The 13,517-nt window shown below is 26.9% G+C and overlaps 1 protein-coding gene across 1 annotated transcript; it reads left to right on the top strand.

The window, feature by feature from the left end:
• Positions 1-9,789: 9,789 nt before the first annotated feature.
• Positions 9,790-12,783, top strand: LOC8265477 (probable galacturonosyltransferase-like 7). Its single transcript, XM_048371890.1, has 2 exons — positions 9,790-11,449; positions 12,080-12,783. Exon 1 carries the CDS (start codon positions 10,351-10,353, stop codon positions 11,428-11,430), a length of 1,080 nt encoding a protein of 359 aa, XP_048227847.1. The 5' UTR covers positions 9,790-10,350; the 3' UTR covers positions 11,431-11,449; positions 12,080-12,783.
• The last annotated feature ends 734 nt before the right edge of the window (positions 12,784-13,517 follow it).

Here is a 13,517-nt window from a genome sequence, read left to right as displayed (position 1 = left end):
GTAAAGAGAAACACTTATACAACAAAGACGGATAATATATAATCTATGGTTTTTTAATAATATTTTTATTGAATGTCTCATAATTAGACAATATGTATCATAATATATAAATATTTTTTTTTATATTTAAATAATTTAATTTTGCATGTGGTGCGTTCATATGAGATTTTGAAATTGGATATAATGACTATACAAAAGAAAATGGATATGGATACATGATTCACCAATGTATACAGTTTCATTTGTATTTTCTATAAGTTTAATTAATAAATGACCTTAATCTTGGTTTTATATGGATTTCATCAAGATACAAAATAATTGAAGAAATATAAGTTTTGATATTCATATTTGAAAGCTAAAAATAATAAAAATTCTGTTGATTTTCAAGTTGATCCAAGCATGTGATGGCAGATTCAATCTTGTGGCTAAAACGTCCAACCTTCAACTGTTTCTAAACATGACACAGCTAGTTATCAAAGTTGACCCAACTTTTGGGTGCGCCCGATTTTTTTTTTTTTTTTTAAAGCTATTTAAGTACTCTGGTAACAAAATTAATAATAATAATAATAATAATAATATCTATTTTAGTCTAACAATTTAAAGTTATATTATATAAATTTTTAGTATTTTGATTAATATAAATACTCTTAAGATATTCAAATTTTACTATATATTAATTATGCTAAAATTATAGTAATTTAACAAAATTAATTATTTATTTTTATATAGACACTAAAAATGAATTTTACATAAAAATTAGATAAAATAATTTTAGCATAATAAATAATCTATAAAGAGCAATTCGTATATTAGATCATATGGGATAAGTAGTATAAAACTGAACATAACTAACAGTTATTTAGTAAAATGATGAAGATGTTTTTACTATAAAATTATAAAATAAAAAAGATAAAAAATATATATTTTTATATGTTATTGGTAATTAGTATAATATAAAAAAAAAAACACGGGAGTAAATAGTAACTACTCTTTAATTTAATTACTTTAAAGAGTATATTTTAATAGATTTTTATTTTTAAGTAATCATAATTACAATAAACTTTTGGTATTTAACATCTATGGTCCGATTTATAATAACTGTTTGAAATTTGTACATTTGCAAATTTTAACAAAAATGACAATTGTAATTTTTAATCCTTTAGATATAATCATGTGCATTGCAAATGATTTTTATTACAGAATTCAGAATACGAAAATATTTACTAGTTTGATCAATTATATATTAATTTGTTACATGTTTTTGTTTATAAAATATATATATATATTAAACTTTACATTCTTAAAACAATTATAATTATTTTAATTTTTTTATGATATGTAAAACGCTTTTATGAAATTTTAGATATTTTATTTATTATTATTGTTGTTGTTTGATATATTGATTGAGATCACAAACAACAACATAAGCATGAATTTTTCCGATTTCTAGAGGATCTCAAACTTTTTATCCTCACAAACATGTAAATTCATAATAAATATAATAATAAGAATTGAAACTGTTGTATATAGTTTAATGAATTTAATTATTTATTTTAGAGAAAGGATTATATATTTTCTGAATTTATATACGTAGTAATATACTATAAAAAAATATTTTTTTCTTATTTTTTAATTTTTTTGTCATGTTTTAGTGAGAGTTTGTGATGGAAACTATTTGATAAAAATTTATTATCTTTCATATTTACAGTACTATTTTCTTTTGTTTTCTCTTTTTTATTATATCCTCATCGTATTTAAGAATTATCAAGAGTTTGACACGGACTCTTTGATAAATTTGTTTATTTCCCATCTATGCTTTTATGTATATTATAGATTACACGACTGAGCCATTAGCCCAACAATTGAATTAGCTTTAAAAATAAATAGAAAAGAAAAAACTTCACGGGCATTTTGGATCCAAAGAAGGAGATCCGACCCATAAAATGGAGTAGTGGAGGCCAGGCTGGAGTGTAAAAAGGAGCAGAGACGTACGGACTGTTTAAAAAAAAAATGTTGTGACCGAGGAACACGCTTCACAAGGTATAATCAAGTAATGCACAGCTGTGTGATGTCCTCTTGTCCAGAACTGCACCTGCACCGTACACCTGCACTCCGTAATTGGGACATGACGCCAGTGGTCTATGATCTATCCACGTTGTCCATTATCATTGGTTTGATTCCAACAGCTGGTCTACACTACACTATTCTGCTTCATTCAATCACTCGCTCTGTCAAAAAAGCCTGAAACCTCTGTGTTTTCTGATTAGATTTTCACTGTTCATTATTTTCTGTTTGTATTATACTTTTTATTTTATTTTATTTTAATAGTTTGGTAATTAGGGTTTGGATTTTTATAGATATTCATGTATTTTTAATTTTGACATGTTAAATGTGAGGTAAATCATAAATGCCGGGTGGGGTCTATAGATTCTGCGGGTCCCGACCCATCGGGACAAACATGTCCGTCTAAATAAAATAAAATAACAAAAAATAAATCAAGGGGCCTTACGTCCTTTGTCCTTCGAGAGAACTCACTCCATTATAGGAATAGGATTAGGAAGTCACCGTCTTAAATTGGACAGTTGATAATTATGTATTTTAGATATTTTGCTGAACTTAATTGCAGGGAGGGAACATGCATTGCTGTAGCAACAGTGTTCATTGTTTTCAATTAGCAAGCTTTGATCACATGAGTTTGAGCTCTTCTGTCTATGATTACTGCTTAATTTATTCCAATAATCTGTTTATTTAATTGTCAAGTTGCATTGGAGATCATCTATCTCATACTTCTCTTCCCTTTTTAATTTCTGGGTTGCCACTTCAGATCTATACACATGTGTGTTTAATAATGGATTGCTTTAGGGTTTGTGATTTTGCTGTTGCCTCGCACTACTTCTGTTTAAATGAATGAAATTGGGTCAAAATGTATTAGGTTTAAAGTAAAAGCCTACCATTGCTTATGATTTCTGAAATTTCTTTTCATCTACTGTTATTTTGCAACTGAGCATACCTTTTTGAAAATTCAACCAATGTAAATGCATAGTTCAACAAAAATATCCTTTTAAATTTATTGCTATCTTAACTATTCTTTTTAAAATAATAAGCTAATTGTCTTTTCAAATTGTATTATATGACACTAATGCTATACTTTAGTTTACAGCAGTAAAAATAATAATAATAACATATATAAAAATGAGAAAGATGACAAAATAAAATACTAAAAAAGCCTTTAGATTAGAATTAGCATTTTTTAACTATTTTATTTGGAATTGTAACTTAAATCAAATTGTTTGGGATACGTTTTTATTTATTTAGAATTGAACTTTTACTCAAATCAAATAATTTAGAATATATTTTAAGTTATTTAGAATTGTCGTTCATACCTATTACTTAAATCAAACTAGTGGTTTATCTATGCTTTGCAAGATCGTTATTATTATCTTGATTATAAAAAAATTAAATTTATAAATAGAGTTAAATAATTTTTTTAATATTTAATATTAATTCATGATATTTAAAAAAAAATATAAAAAACTAACTATTTTTAAATGTCTTTAATTTATTTTTAAAAATCTAAATTTTTCTATTAATATAATAATATAAAAATTATTTTTAAAATATATATTAATTAATTCTAATATTATTATTTCTATTAATATAATTGATACTATTATTTTTTTAAATCAAAAATTATTTTATAATTAAAAATTAATTTATCAGTGAATATAATATTTAAAAATATTATTTTCTATAACTAAAATTATTATCTAATTAGATAAATAATTTATTGGTTAATATAACATTAAAACATAATTAATATGTTATATTCTTAGAATAGTTATAATTTAATTAAAAAATTAATTATTATCTAATTTAAAAAATAATTTTTATGATTAGAATCTGTGTTTAATTATAAATGTAATTTATTAATCAATAAATTATAAAAAAATTATAAAATTACATATAAACTTGAATTTCATGTATCAAAATAAGTACACATGTCAAAATAAAAATTATTTGTGTCAAAAATTAAGCACAAATGTCAAAAAAAATTTAAATTTTATAAATTAATATATATATATATATATATATATATATATATATATATTGTTAAGCAAATTGTTTAGAATACATTAATTAATTTATTTAGCATTGTTATTGGATACCTAATTTATTTAGAATTGTTAAAGAAATTGGATACCTATACATATGTTAAAGCAAATTATTTAGCTATAGTAAATTTCAATATAATTTTTCTGTATTGTTAATAACATTTATATAAAAATGGCTATATTAAAACACAATTCTAATTCTAATCCAGTAATAAACTTAAAATATATAAATTAAGACAATAAATAGATCAACGTAGACATAGATAACAATTCTAAAAATTAAAGTACAGTAAAATATTAAATGATTTAACGTAGGTACTACTTTCCTGTGTAAGAAAAAACAATTAGATAACAATAGGTTGGAATTGTTTCTTGACCAGGAAAGGATAAATCAGATACCCATACCTACGTTAAATCATTTATATTTTATTGTACTTTAATTTTTGAATTATTACTTATCTAAGTTAATTTATCTATAGTGTTAATTTATATATTTCAAATTTAACTTAATTAGTTGATTTATATATTTTAAATAAAATTGAATTATATTTGAACTAGAATTTTAATATAGTCATATATATATATATATATATAAATACTACTAATAATATATAAAAATTATTTTGATTATTTTTAGATATTTTGGTAGTATTTATTACTTGAGACATAATTAATTCTTATTTTTTAGTTTTTGACTTTTTATTAAATAAATAATGATGAGTATAAATATTAAATTTGTGTACAATACATGTTAAAAGAAAAACTAATCTATATATATATTTTTTTTATATGTATGCTTCATCTTTTACATAAAATTTTAATTTTGACATGTGTGCTTACTTTTGACATATAAAATTTAAATTTATATTTAAGAAATAGTATATTATTTCTATTTTAGTATTATATTAACCAATAAATTAATTTTATAATTAGATAATTCTAATTCTAAAAAATAAAATCTTAAACTACATTTAATAATAAATTAATTTTTATTATATAATAAATCTTTAATCCTATTGATGTATTAATTTATATAATATATAATTAATAAATAAATAATTTAGAATAATTTTTATATTATTGTATTAATAAAATTTTAAGATTTTATAAAAATTAAAATATTTAAAAATAGTTAGTTTACTATTATTTTTAAATTTTTTTAATTAATATTAAATATTAAAATTTATATTAAATTATATCTATTAACTTAATTTTATAAATTAAATAATAATAAAGACTATACAATGCATGGATAAACGACTAATAATAATAATAATAATAATAATAACAATAATAATAATAAAATAAGTAACAATAGATATACTCCAATGAAAGAAGTGAAATATATTTTTCAACTATAATAACATAGAATTTATTGCAATTAATATTTGGCATTGAAATTGTAGAAAAAGAAGGATGCTACGTCTACGACTGGATAACTATTTTTGCGCATGCAAAAATAAAAACTACATTCATCCAATTAAAATATAAAAGAATATGGAAGAATATAATATAAATAAAAACAAGAGTCAAATTAAATAAATAAAATTTACCACATCTTATAAAATATATTATGCAATAATTATATTTTATATATATAATAAAATCTCTTTATAGTAATACTTAAAAATAACTTTTATATAATCACAAAAATCTTCGATTTCAATTTGGGCCAATTATAAATAGAAATAAATTTTATATTATAAATAATTTATAAACTTTTTAAATTCTGTGTAAATAATATATTTTTTTATTATAATAAATTTATATATATAATTTTAAAAATATATATTATTATATATTTCGTGTTACTATATTATTATTTTATCTTATCAATTCTATTTGTATAATATGACAAGATATTAATAGGTTTTATCTCTGATTATTATCATTTTATCTAAGAAAATTAAGTATTAAGTTGTTTAATTTTCTTTGTGCTCATATTTTCTCCAAAAGATTTTAAAGCAAAAAAAAAAAGAAAAATCACAAATATAAGTTCTATAATGTTATAATATGTATGATTATTTATTAAGTGATGCAATAATTTTATTCATAAATTATAATTGAATATTAACTAATTTAGTGAATAAAGTTAAATACCAAAATAAAAGTAGATAGCATATAGTTTGGTCTAATTTAAGTATATACATTGAGAAATTAAATTTTAGATATCATGCGGCAATTGATGGTACAAGTTACAAACGTTGAAATACACAAATAAATAGAAAAAGAAATGAAATGGCATATACGAAAAACATGAAAAGTAGGAAAAGTAAAGGCTTTGACCGCAGCAGCAGAAGAAATAATAGAGATTGGAGATTTTATTACTGAAAAGTAATAAATATTATTATAAATAAAAATATACATAAATCAAACACCTTGAAAAAGAAAAGGCAAGCATCTCAAGAAGTCTGTGAAAACTTTCTTTTAGGTGTAATACAATGATTGGAAATAGCCAAAGACCTCTTCATTAAGCTAATATGATGCTGATGGATCATCCAACCTACTTTTAACAAAGGAAAAAAGAAAAAGAAAAGGAATAGGAAACCATAAACAAGCATGGCGAATTGATAAAACTTTTATCCAAACACAAAAGGTTGACAGAGACTTTTAATCTAGTTAATTGATGGCTTATTCATTATGTTTGTGATAATAAGGCAAGGATACAATTGAGTTGCTCATCCCAATTCTCACATCCATTTTTATATTATATACAATTAAATTTCATTTTAATTTTATTATTATGGAAATACTATATCTTCATACAAATAACCTACCATTATTTTTATTTAAACTTAGTTATTATAGTTATTGTGAGTGGTAAATACTCTAATATGGAAATAAGATACAATTTTGCCCTCCAATTATTTATGGGAGACCAATTTAATCTTTTTTTCTTTTTTTTTAAATAATCTAACTTAAAATTTTATCTTTCTGACTTATTTTGCCTTTTTTCTTAGAATAAATTTTGCTCTTTTTAATAGGAGAATAATATAATAATAAGATATTAGTTCTATTAGAATTTATAAATTAAAACCAATATATAATTTTTTATAAAAAATTTAAATATTTTTCTTTTACTATCTCATCTCCGGTGCCAATACCATAATCTCAACCAAAAATACACCGCTATCTCACCTCTTCCTTCACCATTGTAGATAATAGATATCCTTACTTTTTTTCTCCAATGCCTACCTTCAACCCTTCCTCTCCTATCTCATAGTGGCTCATCCTTTGTTTCTACCATTTTTTTGTTATTGCTATAGTTATTGTGATGGTAGCTTTGGTGGTGGTAGCAATGGCAGGGTTACTAGAGTCTTCTTTTTTTGTTTTATTAAATTTAAGTTATTATTAATTATAAAATAGTTTGTTAAGAATATTATTTGTTAAAAGAGTGATTTTTACCCTCTCGTCAAAGAGATGGATTGTGCCAAGAAAGCAAATTTTGGATTAAACTGAACCAATAAACTAAAATATATATTTTTTTGGAATTCAAATTAGAATTTTATTAAGTAGAAACATTAACATCAATTTACAAAAGGTTCCTTATGAGCCAAAGGATGCCACTCATTACAACAAGCACTAAAACAAGCCGATTTTGCCAAAGCATGAGCGACTACATTTGCTTGTCGTTTTACAAATTCAATACTAACAAAAATACAAGAAGAAGCAAGATTTCTGTACTGCTGAATTGCAACACTAAACTCTGAGACATCAGCTGCATAACCATTGAAATTGTTAATAATAAGTTTTGGGTCTGTCTCAATCAAAATATTGCCCAGATCCCAACTTCTTTCAAACAATAAGCCTCTGCAAGTCGAGCCTTCCACCTGCCAGCCACCTGCATCGTCACACTAGCCAGAGCTACTTCCTCATGATCACGTAAAATCCATCCAAATCCAATAGTGCCTGAGTTCAAATCTATTGCAGTATCAAGGTTGTTTTTAAAAACGCCAACAACAGATATAATCCAATGTATTGTTCCAGAATTTAGAGTCTCATGAAAACCAGTATAACCACTCTTCCTAGCTTCCTTAAATTGCAAGAGCAAACTCATACAACCATTTAAAGTTTGAAGCGATGAAGGTTGCACATTTGACCATAAAATATTATTTCTAGTACACTAAATCCTTAGAGAACCATTATTTCTAAAAAACGTTAATTGAGAAGCCAAATTATTTAAGTTAACTAAATAATAAAGCATTTTAAATTTAAGATAGATATAATCTTTTTTAAAATTATATTTATCTCTGAAGTGTTGAAAATATACACCAGTTTAAAGTCTAAATATATTAATAACTCTAAAAGTTGGATCGTTATAGTTAGTAAATAAAATAATTTCATTTATCTTAAACTTTTATTTCCATTATTTCTTAAAAATCTATATAGCTATTATTTAACATAGGTAAATAGTCTTATAATAAGATATAATAAATTATAATACGTAGCTTTTTATTTTTATTTTTATAATTGGTCCAAATAAAAATAATTTTTTTATAATTATATAGAAGATTTTTATTAAAAAGAATAACTACATAAAAATTTAACTATATAAAAAAATATTATTTTTTTCATTATAAGTGTATTATTTAGTATTTAATTTTAGAAAAGGCATAAAATTTCTCCATGTACTTTAATCTTTTAACATAAAAAAAATTATAGTTTTTTGTGATACTTTAATACTATGAGAGTTAAACTTTTAACAATTTGTATATAAATTCGGTAATATTGGTAATTCATTCATTTGATATTAATTGATTGTGATTCTACCATTATTTCACTTTTTACTAACTTATCCTTTATTTAAGACTAGTTGTATTAATTTTTATAAAGTTTAAAGAGAAAAATAAAAAAGAAATAAAATAGTGTTATATCTAGTTTACTCTAAATAGTTTTGGATGATATATGACAACACTACTTTATCATTTTTTTGACAATGTCAATTATGCAATGAAAAGAATTTGTTTAAAGTATAATGGTCTGTAATAAATTTGAATGCAAATTGCTATACTATTTAACTCTCAAACTACTAAACTCACTCAATAAAAATTTAAGGAACCTTTGTGTCCAAAAGATAAAACCACATATAAAATTATGCACTTTCTCTTTTAATTTTTTAATAGTAGTTAGTAATATGAAAAACTTAAGTGAATCCTAAGATGTTCTAATCTACAGTAGCTTTTAATATTTTTATGTTTATTAAATAAAAAATTTTAGATTAATTTATATAAAAAATTATTTATTGAGAAATCTACATTAGAATATTTAGTATGTAACATAAGTATATGTAATATTTTATTAGAATGTATAAATTATGAATTTTTAAATTTAATAAAATCATAAGAAAGTAAGGAAAGACTCCCATCCCCGCTACGGAAATTGTTAAACCCACTTTGCTTCGCTTATAGATTCTGGCCCGATCCCTCCGATAACTGGCAGACAGTGAAATGCTTAAAAACACCGAAACGACTGACGTATAAAAAGCTAGAGATACGTTTAGTTAAAGGATGCAATTGTCATTGTGATAGAAGACAAGTACAGCTGGTTGTTTCCCTTGTAGCAAATGGTGAAAACAAAATAAGATATAATCAGTGAATGTTTATTATAATTCTTCTTCTCTCTCAAAAACAAAAGGAAAAAAGAAAGAACTTTAATGCAATTTATATATATGTTTTCTATTTTATTTTAGAAAATATTAATTCTTTATAAAAATAATGTAGTAGTATTTAGATTAAATTATAATTTGTTTTTTGCCCCTGGATTTCTATGGTGGGAAACGCAAGGCAAAAGCTGGAAAGCAAACAGAAAATAATCCCTTCTCTCTCTACACTCTCCACTCGTGTCTCTGTTTTTGCTTCTATCTTCTTCCTCACTTAAACCCAGAGATAAAGAGTGCGAGATACACATAAATACAGACTGACGGTGTAGTGCGCAAGGCGGCGCATTTTAGCACCGGGACCTAATTCTGCGCCGCCCTGGTGTTGGTTTCATGGATTCTTCTTCTTCTCCTGTTGTCTTTCGCTTCGTTCCCACGGCAATTCTGCTTTGATACAGAGAAAAGATCGATTCCAAAAGAAAAACTTTTAAGTTCTTTTAATCGCTCACTCTGGCAGACCTAAAAGGAACCCTAGCGTTACTTGGCTCTTCTCTCTTCTCGATTCTAACAGATCGTTTCGATTTCAAATCAAAGAGGAAGAAGAGGAGAGGCAATAATATATTCTTTTACCGTGGTGGCAAAATGCTTTGGATTGTGCGTTTATCGGGCTTCTTCTCTGCAGCTATGGTTATGATTGTGCTTTCACCATCGCTCCAATCATTCGCTCCAGCTGAAGCCATTCGATCATCTTTTGGAAATCCAGCCGTTGATTCATTAAACCGGTTCTCCTTCAGAAGAGCTACGGTATTCCGCAATGCCGATAAATGTGGCTTGATTAACAGCCGAGTCTCCGTAAAAACCGGCGGTCTCTGTGATCCTTCTTTGGTGCACGTTGCAATTACACTTGATGTTGAGTACTTACGAGGTTCAATCGCAGCTGTTCACTCTATTTTACAGCATTCATTGTGTCCAGAGAGTGTGTTCTTTCACTTTTTGGTCTCCGAAACTAATCTCGAATCGTTAGTGAGGTCTACTTTCCCTCAGTTGAAGTTCAAAGTGTATTACTTCGATCCAGAAATCGTGAGAAACTTGATCTCCACTTCCGTGAGGCAAGCCTTAGAACAGCCACTTAATTACGCGAGAAATTATCTGGCTGATCTATTAGAGCCTTGCGTACGCAGAGTGATATATCTAGATTCCGATTTAGTTGTGGTTGATGATATTGCAAAGCTTTGGAATACAAATTTAGGTTCTAGAACAATCGGTGCACCGGAATATTGTCACGCAAACTTCACCAAGTATTTCACTTCAAGTTTCTGGTCAAACAAACGGTTTTCCAGTACTTTCAGTGGTAGAAAACCGTGTTATTTCAATACTGGAGTAATGGTGATAGATCTGGTGAAATGGAGACGGGTCGGATATACAAAACGGATAGAGATGTGGATGGAGATCCAGAAGAGTGAACGGATCTATGAATTAGGTTCTCTACCGCCGTTTCTCTTGGTTTTTTCTGGACACGTGGCGCCGATCGAGCACCGGTGGAATCAGCACGGATTAGGTGGTGATAATGTGAGAGGCAGCTGTCGTGACTTGCATCCTGGTGCAGTTAGTCTCTTGCATTGGTCCGGTAGTGGTAAGCCTTGGCTGAGGATTGACTCGAAGCGACCGTGTCCGCTTGATGCACTATGGGCACCTTATGATTTGTACGGACATTCTCATTGAGTACTAGTAGTACTCGCCGGTAAATTCCCCTCCAGGACTACTGTTTTTGTCACTAATTTTTTTTTTTCTTTTATCACTTTGTTCTTCTTCTTTTTCATTATTTTGTGTCTTACTAGACTTCACTCATTTTTTTTTTTATTTAGTTATAAAATCATTTCTCAGGCGATTTGTATTCTATTTTGTTATTTGTCCCTGGAAATAAAAAAAAATCAATTCAATTTGTTATCAGCGTATCATAAACTACAGTAGCAATTAGGAATACAACTTCTGTGGTCAACCGGCGAAACGATAGACGGAGAAGGTACTTGCGGATGTATGAACTGTAAAATGGCCAAGTTGCACTTGTTAATTTCATTAAATTACTGCTAAATTATTAAGCATCCAGCTACTGTCGGTCAAGTCTTTTTAAGTTCTCGGGGTTTTTCCCTTTTTTAATAGCTACAGTGTGACCCTTTGCCAGCGAGTGGAAGGAGGAGAGAAGGTAACAGTTTTGATTTATTTTTTTCTGCGTACAATTTGGTAGGCCATATGTGTTTTATTATTTTTGGACGCCTTTTTTGCTTTATGCACGCCAATTTTTCTATAAGTAGAAGCATAGCAAATTAAAAAAACCCATAAATGATAAAGTTATATTATATATACGTTGTAGGTGGAGGGCGCAAATGATAAAAAAAAAAAAAAAAGCTCTCCATTTTGTGTAATGGCCGAAAGGAAACCTCCAAAACAAGAAAGTTGAGAGAGAAGAATAGTGGCCGGCTGGAGAGGAATTTGGTTGAATTAGGCACCGGAAAAACCTAAGAACATTTTGTATAAAATGGCAGCCAAGTTTACGGGCTATTTTGTGGACTTTTGGATATTGTTGGCTGGCTGGCTGGCTGGCTTCGGTGGCAGCGGCTTTTGAACAACTTCATATTCTGTCACTTTGCGCATTTTGGTGGCATCCCTTATTCGCTTGTTAGCATTAGATTTGCATCTTTGTTTTTCTGGAAAAATCTACTTGGATCACCGTATACAAGTATGATTAATAGCTTATTATAATTATAATTTACAATTATTATTTTTTTGGGTTGAACAATCAAAACATTATTGTATCATCAAAAGAGGGATCCAGAATTGAATTGTTGCGTAGGAAGTGTCCAAAAGTAGAGATGGGGACCGATTCCTTTTGCCCTGGCAGCACACGTGGCCATTTGCTTTGGCTCTCCTGGAATCAGCTGGTTACATGTGGGTGTAGTTCTCAGCCATACCATGATTGGTTTGTATTTAATTCAATTTTTTTCTTGTTATGCAGAGAGAGAGAGATAGTTTAATTCTCCAGCTCCAGGGGTATTATTAAATTATGCTGTTGTTCTACATTGTTGGCTGCTCTTATTACTTGCAGGTTTAATTTCTTTAACCAGTAGATAAAGTTTAATTAATATGTTTAAGCAAACTGATTAGGACTTAGCAACAGCCTCTGAGCAAATAAATCATAGAAAGATCAATCTGACCTTGACAGATTTGTTGTTTCCCCAGTTATTTTATTCTTATACCAAACTAATTGTTTATTGCGTGTTTTTTTTTTTTTTTTCTTTTTTATAATTTTGAAAAAAGATCTTAAATCAATTTAGAAGGTTTTGACGGTTCTAGATTAGCACATCAGGAAAATGATCTGTTGCAACCATTAGTTATTGTATTGCACCGAATAGATTGGCCCCCACACGAGATTTTCATTGCTTTTCAATTTTCTGGGCTTAAGATAGAGTGGGTAATTCATGTGGATGGAATTGCAGGATGATATGCGTATTTCTGCATGTTTATCATTCAAGGTAAATGACTATATATTAAATGGGAGATGGAAACCATTAAAATGTCTTCATCTAATTGGGTCCGTAACCATTAGGTCTTTGTTATCTTTTACCTTACTATCTTTATTACATTTCGTCTAATTATGCAATATGAACGCTTCGAAGTTCAAACAAAAAGCAAATTGGACCCATATTATATATATATAGCATAGAACTATTAAATTTATTTTGGCTATAATGTCTAGTGTGTCCAAGATGACGGCCGAGTTGCTTGATGATGATCTTCTTTCTCTTCTTCTA

Source organism: Ricinus communis, chromosome 1, assembly GCF_019578655.1.
Source record: "Ricinus communis isolate WT05 ecotype wild-type chromosome 1, ASM1957865v1, whole genome shotgun sequence".
Taxonomy (NCBI): Eukaryota; Viridiplantae; Streptophyta; class Magnoliopsida; order Malpighiales; family Euphorbiaceae; genus Ricinus; species Ricinus communis.
This window is presented reverse-complemented; position numbering and strand designations above follow the sequence as displayed.

Excerpts from the sequence above, each read along its gene's own strand:
- LOC8265477 (XM_048371890.1), top strand. The coding sequence starts at position 10,351 with ATGCTTTGGATTGTGCGTTTATCGGGCTTCTTCTCTGCAGCTATGGTT.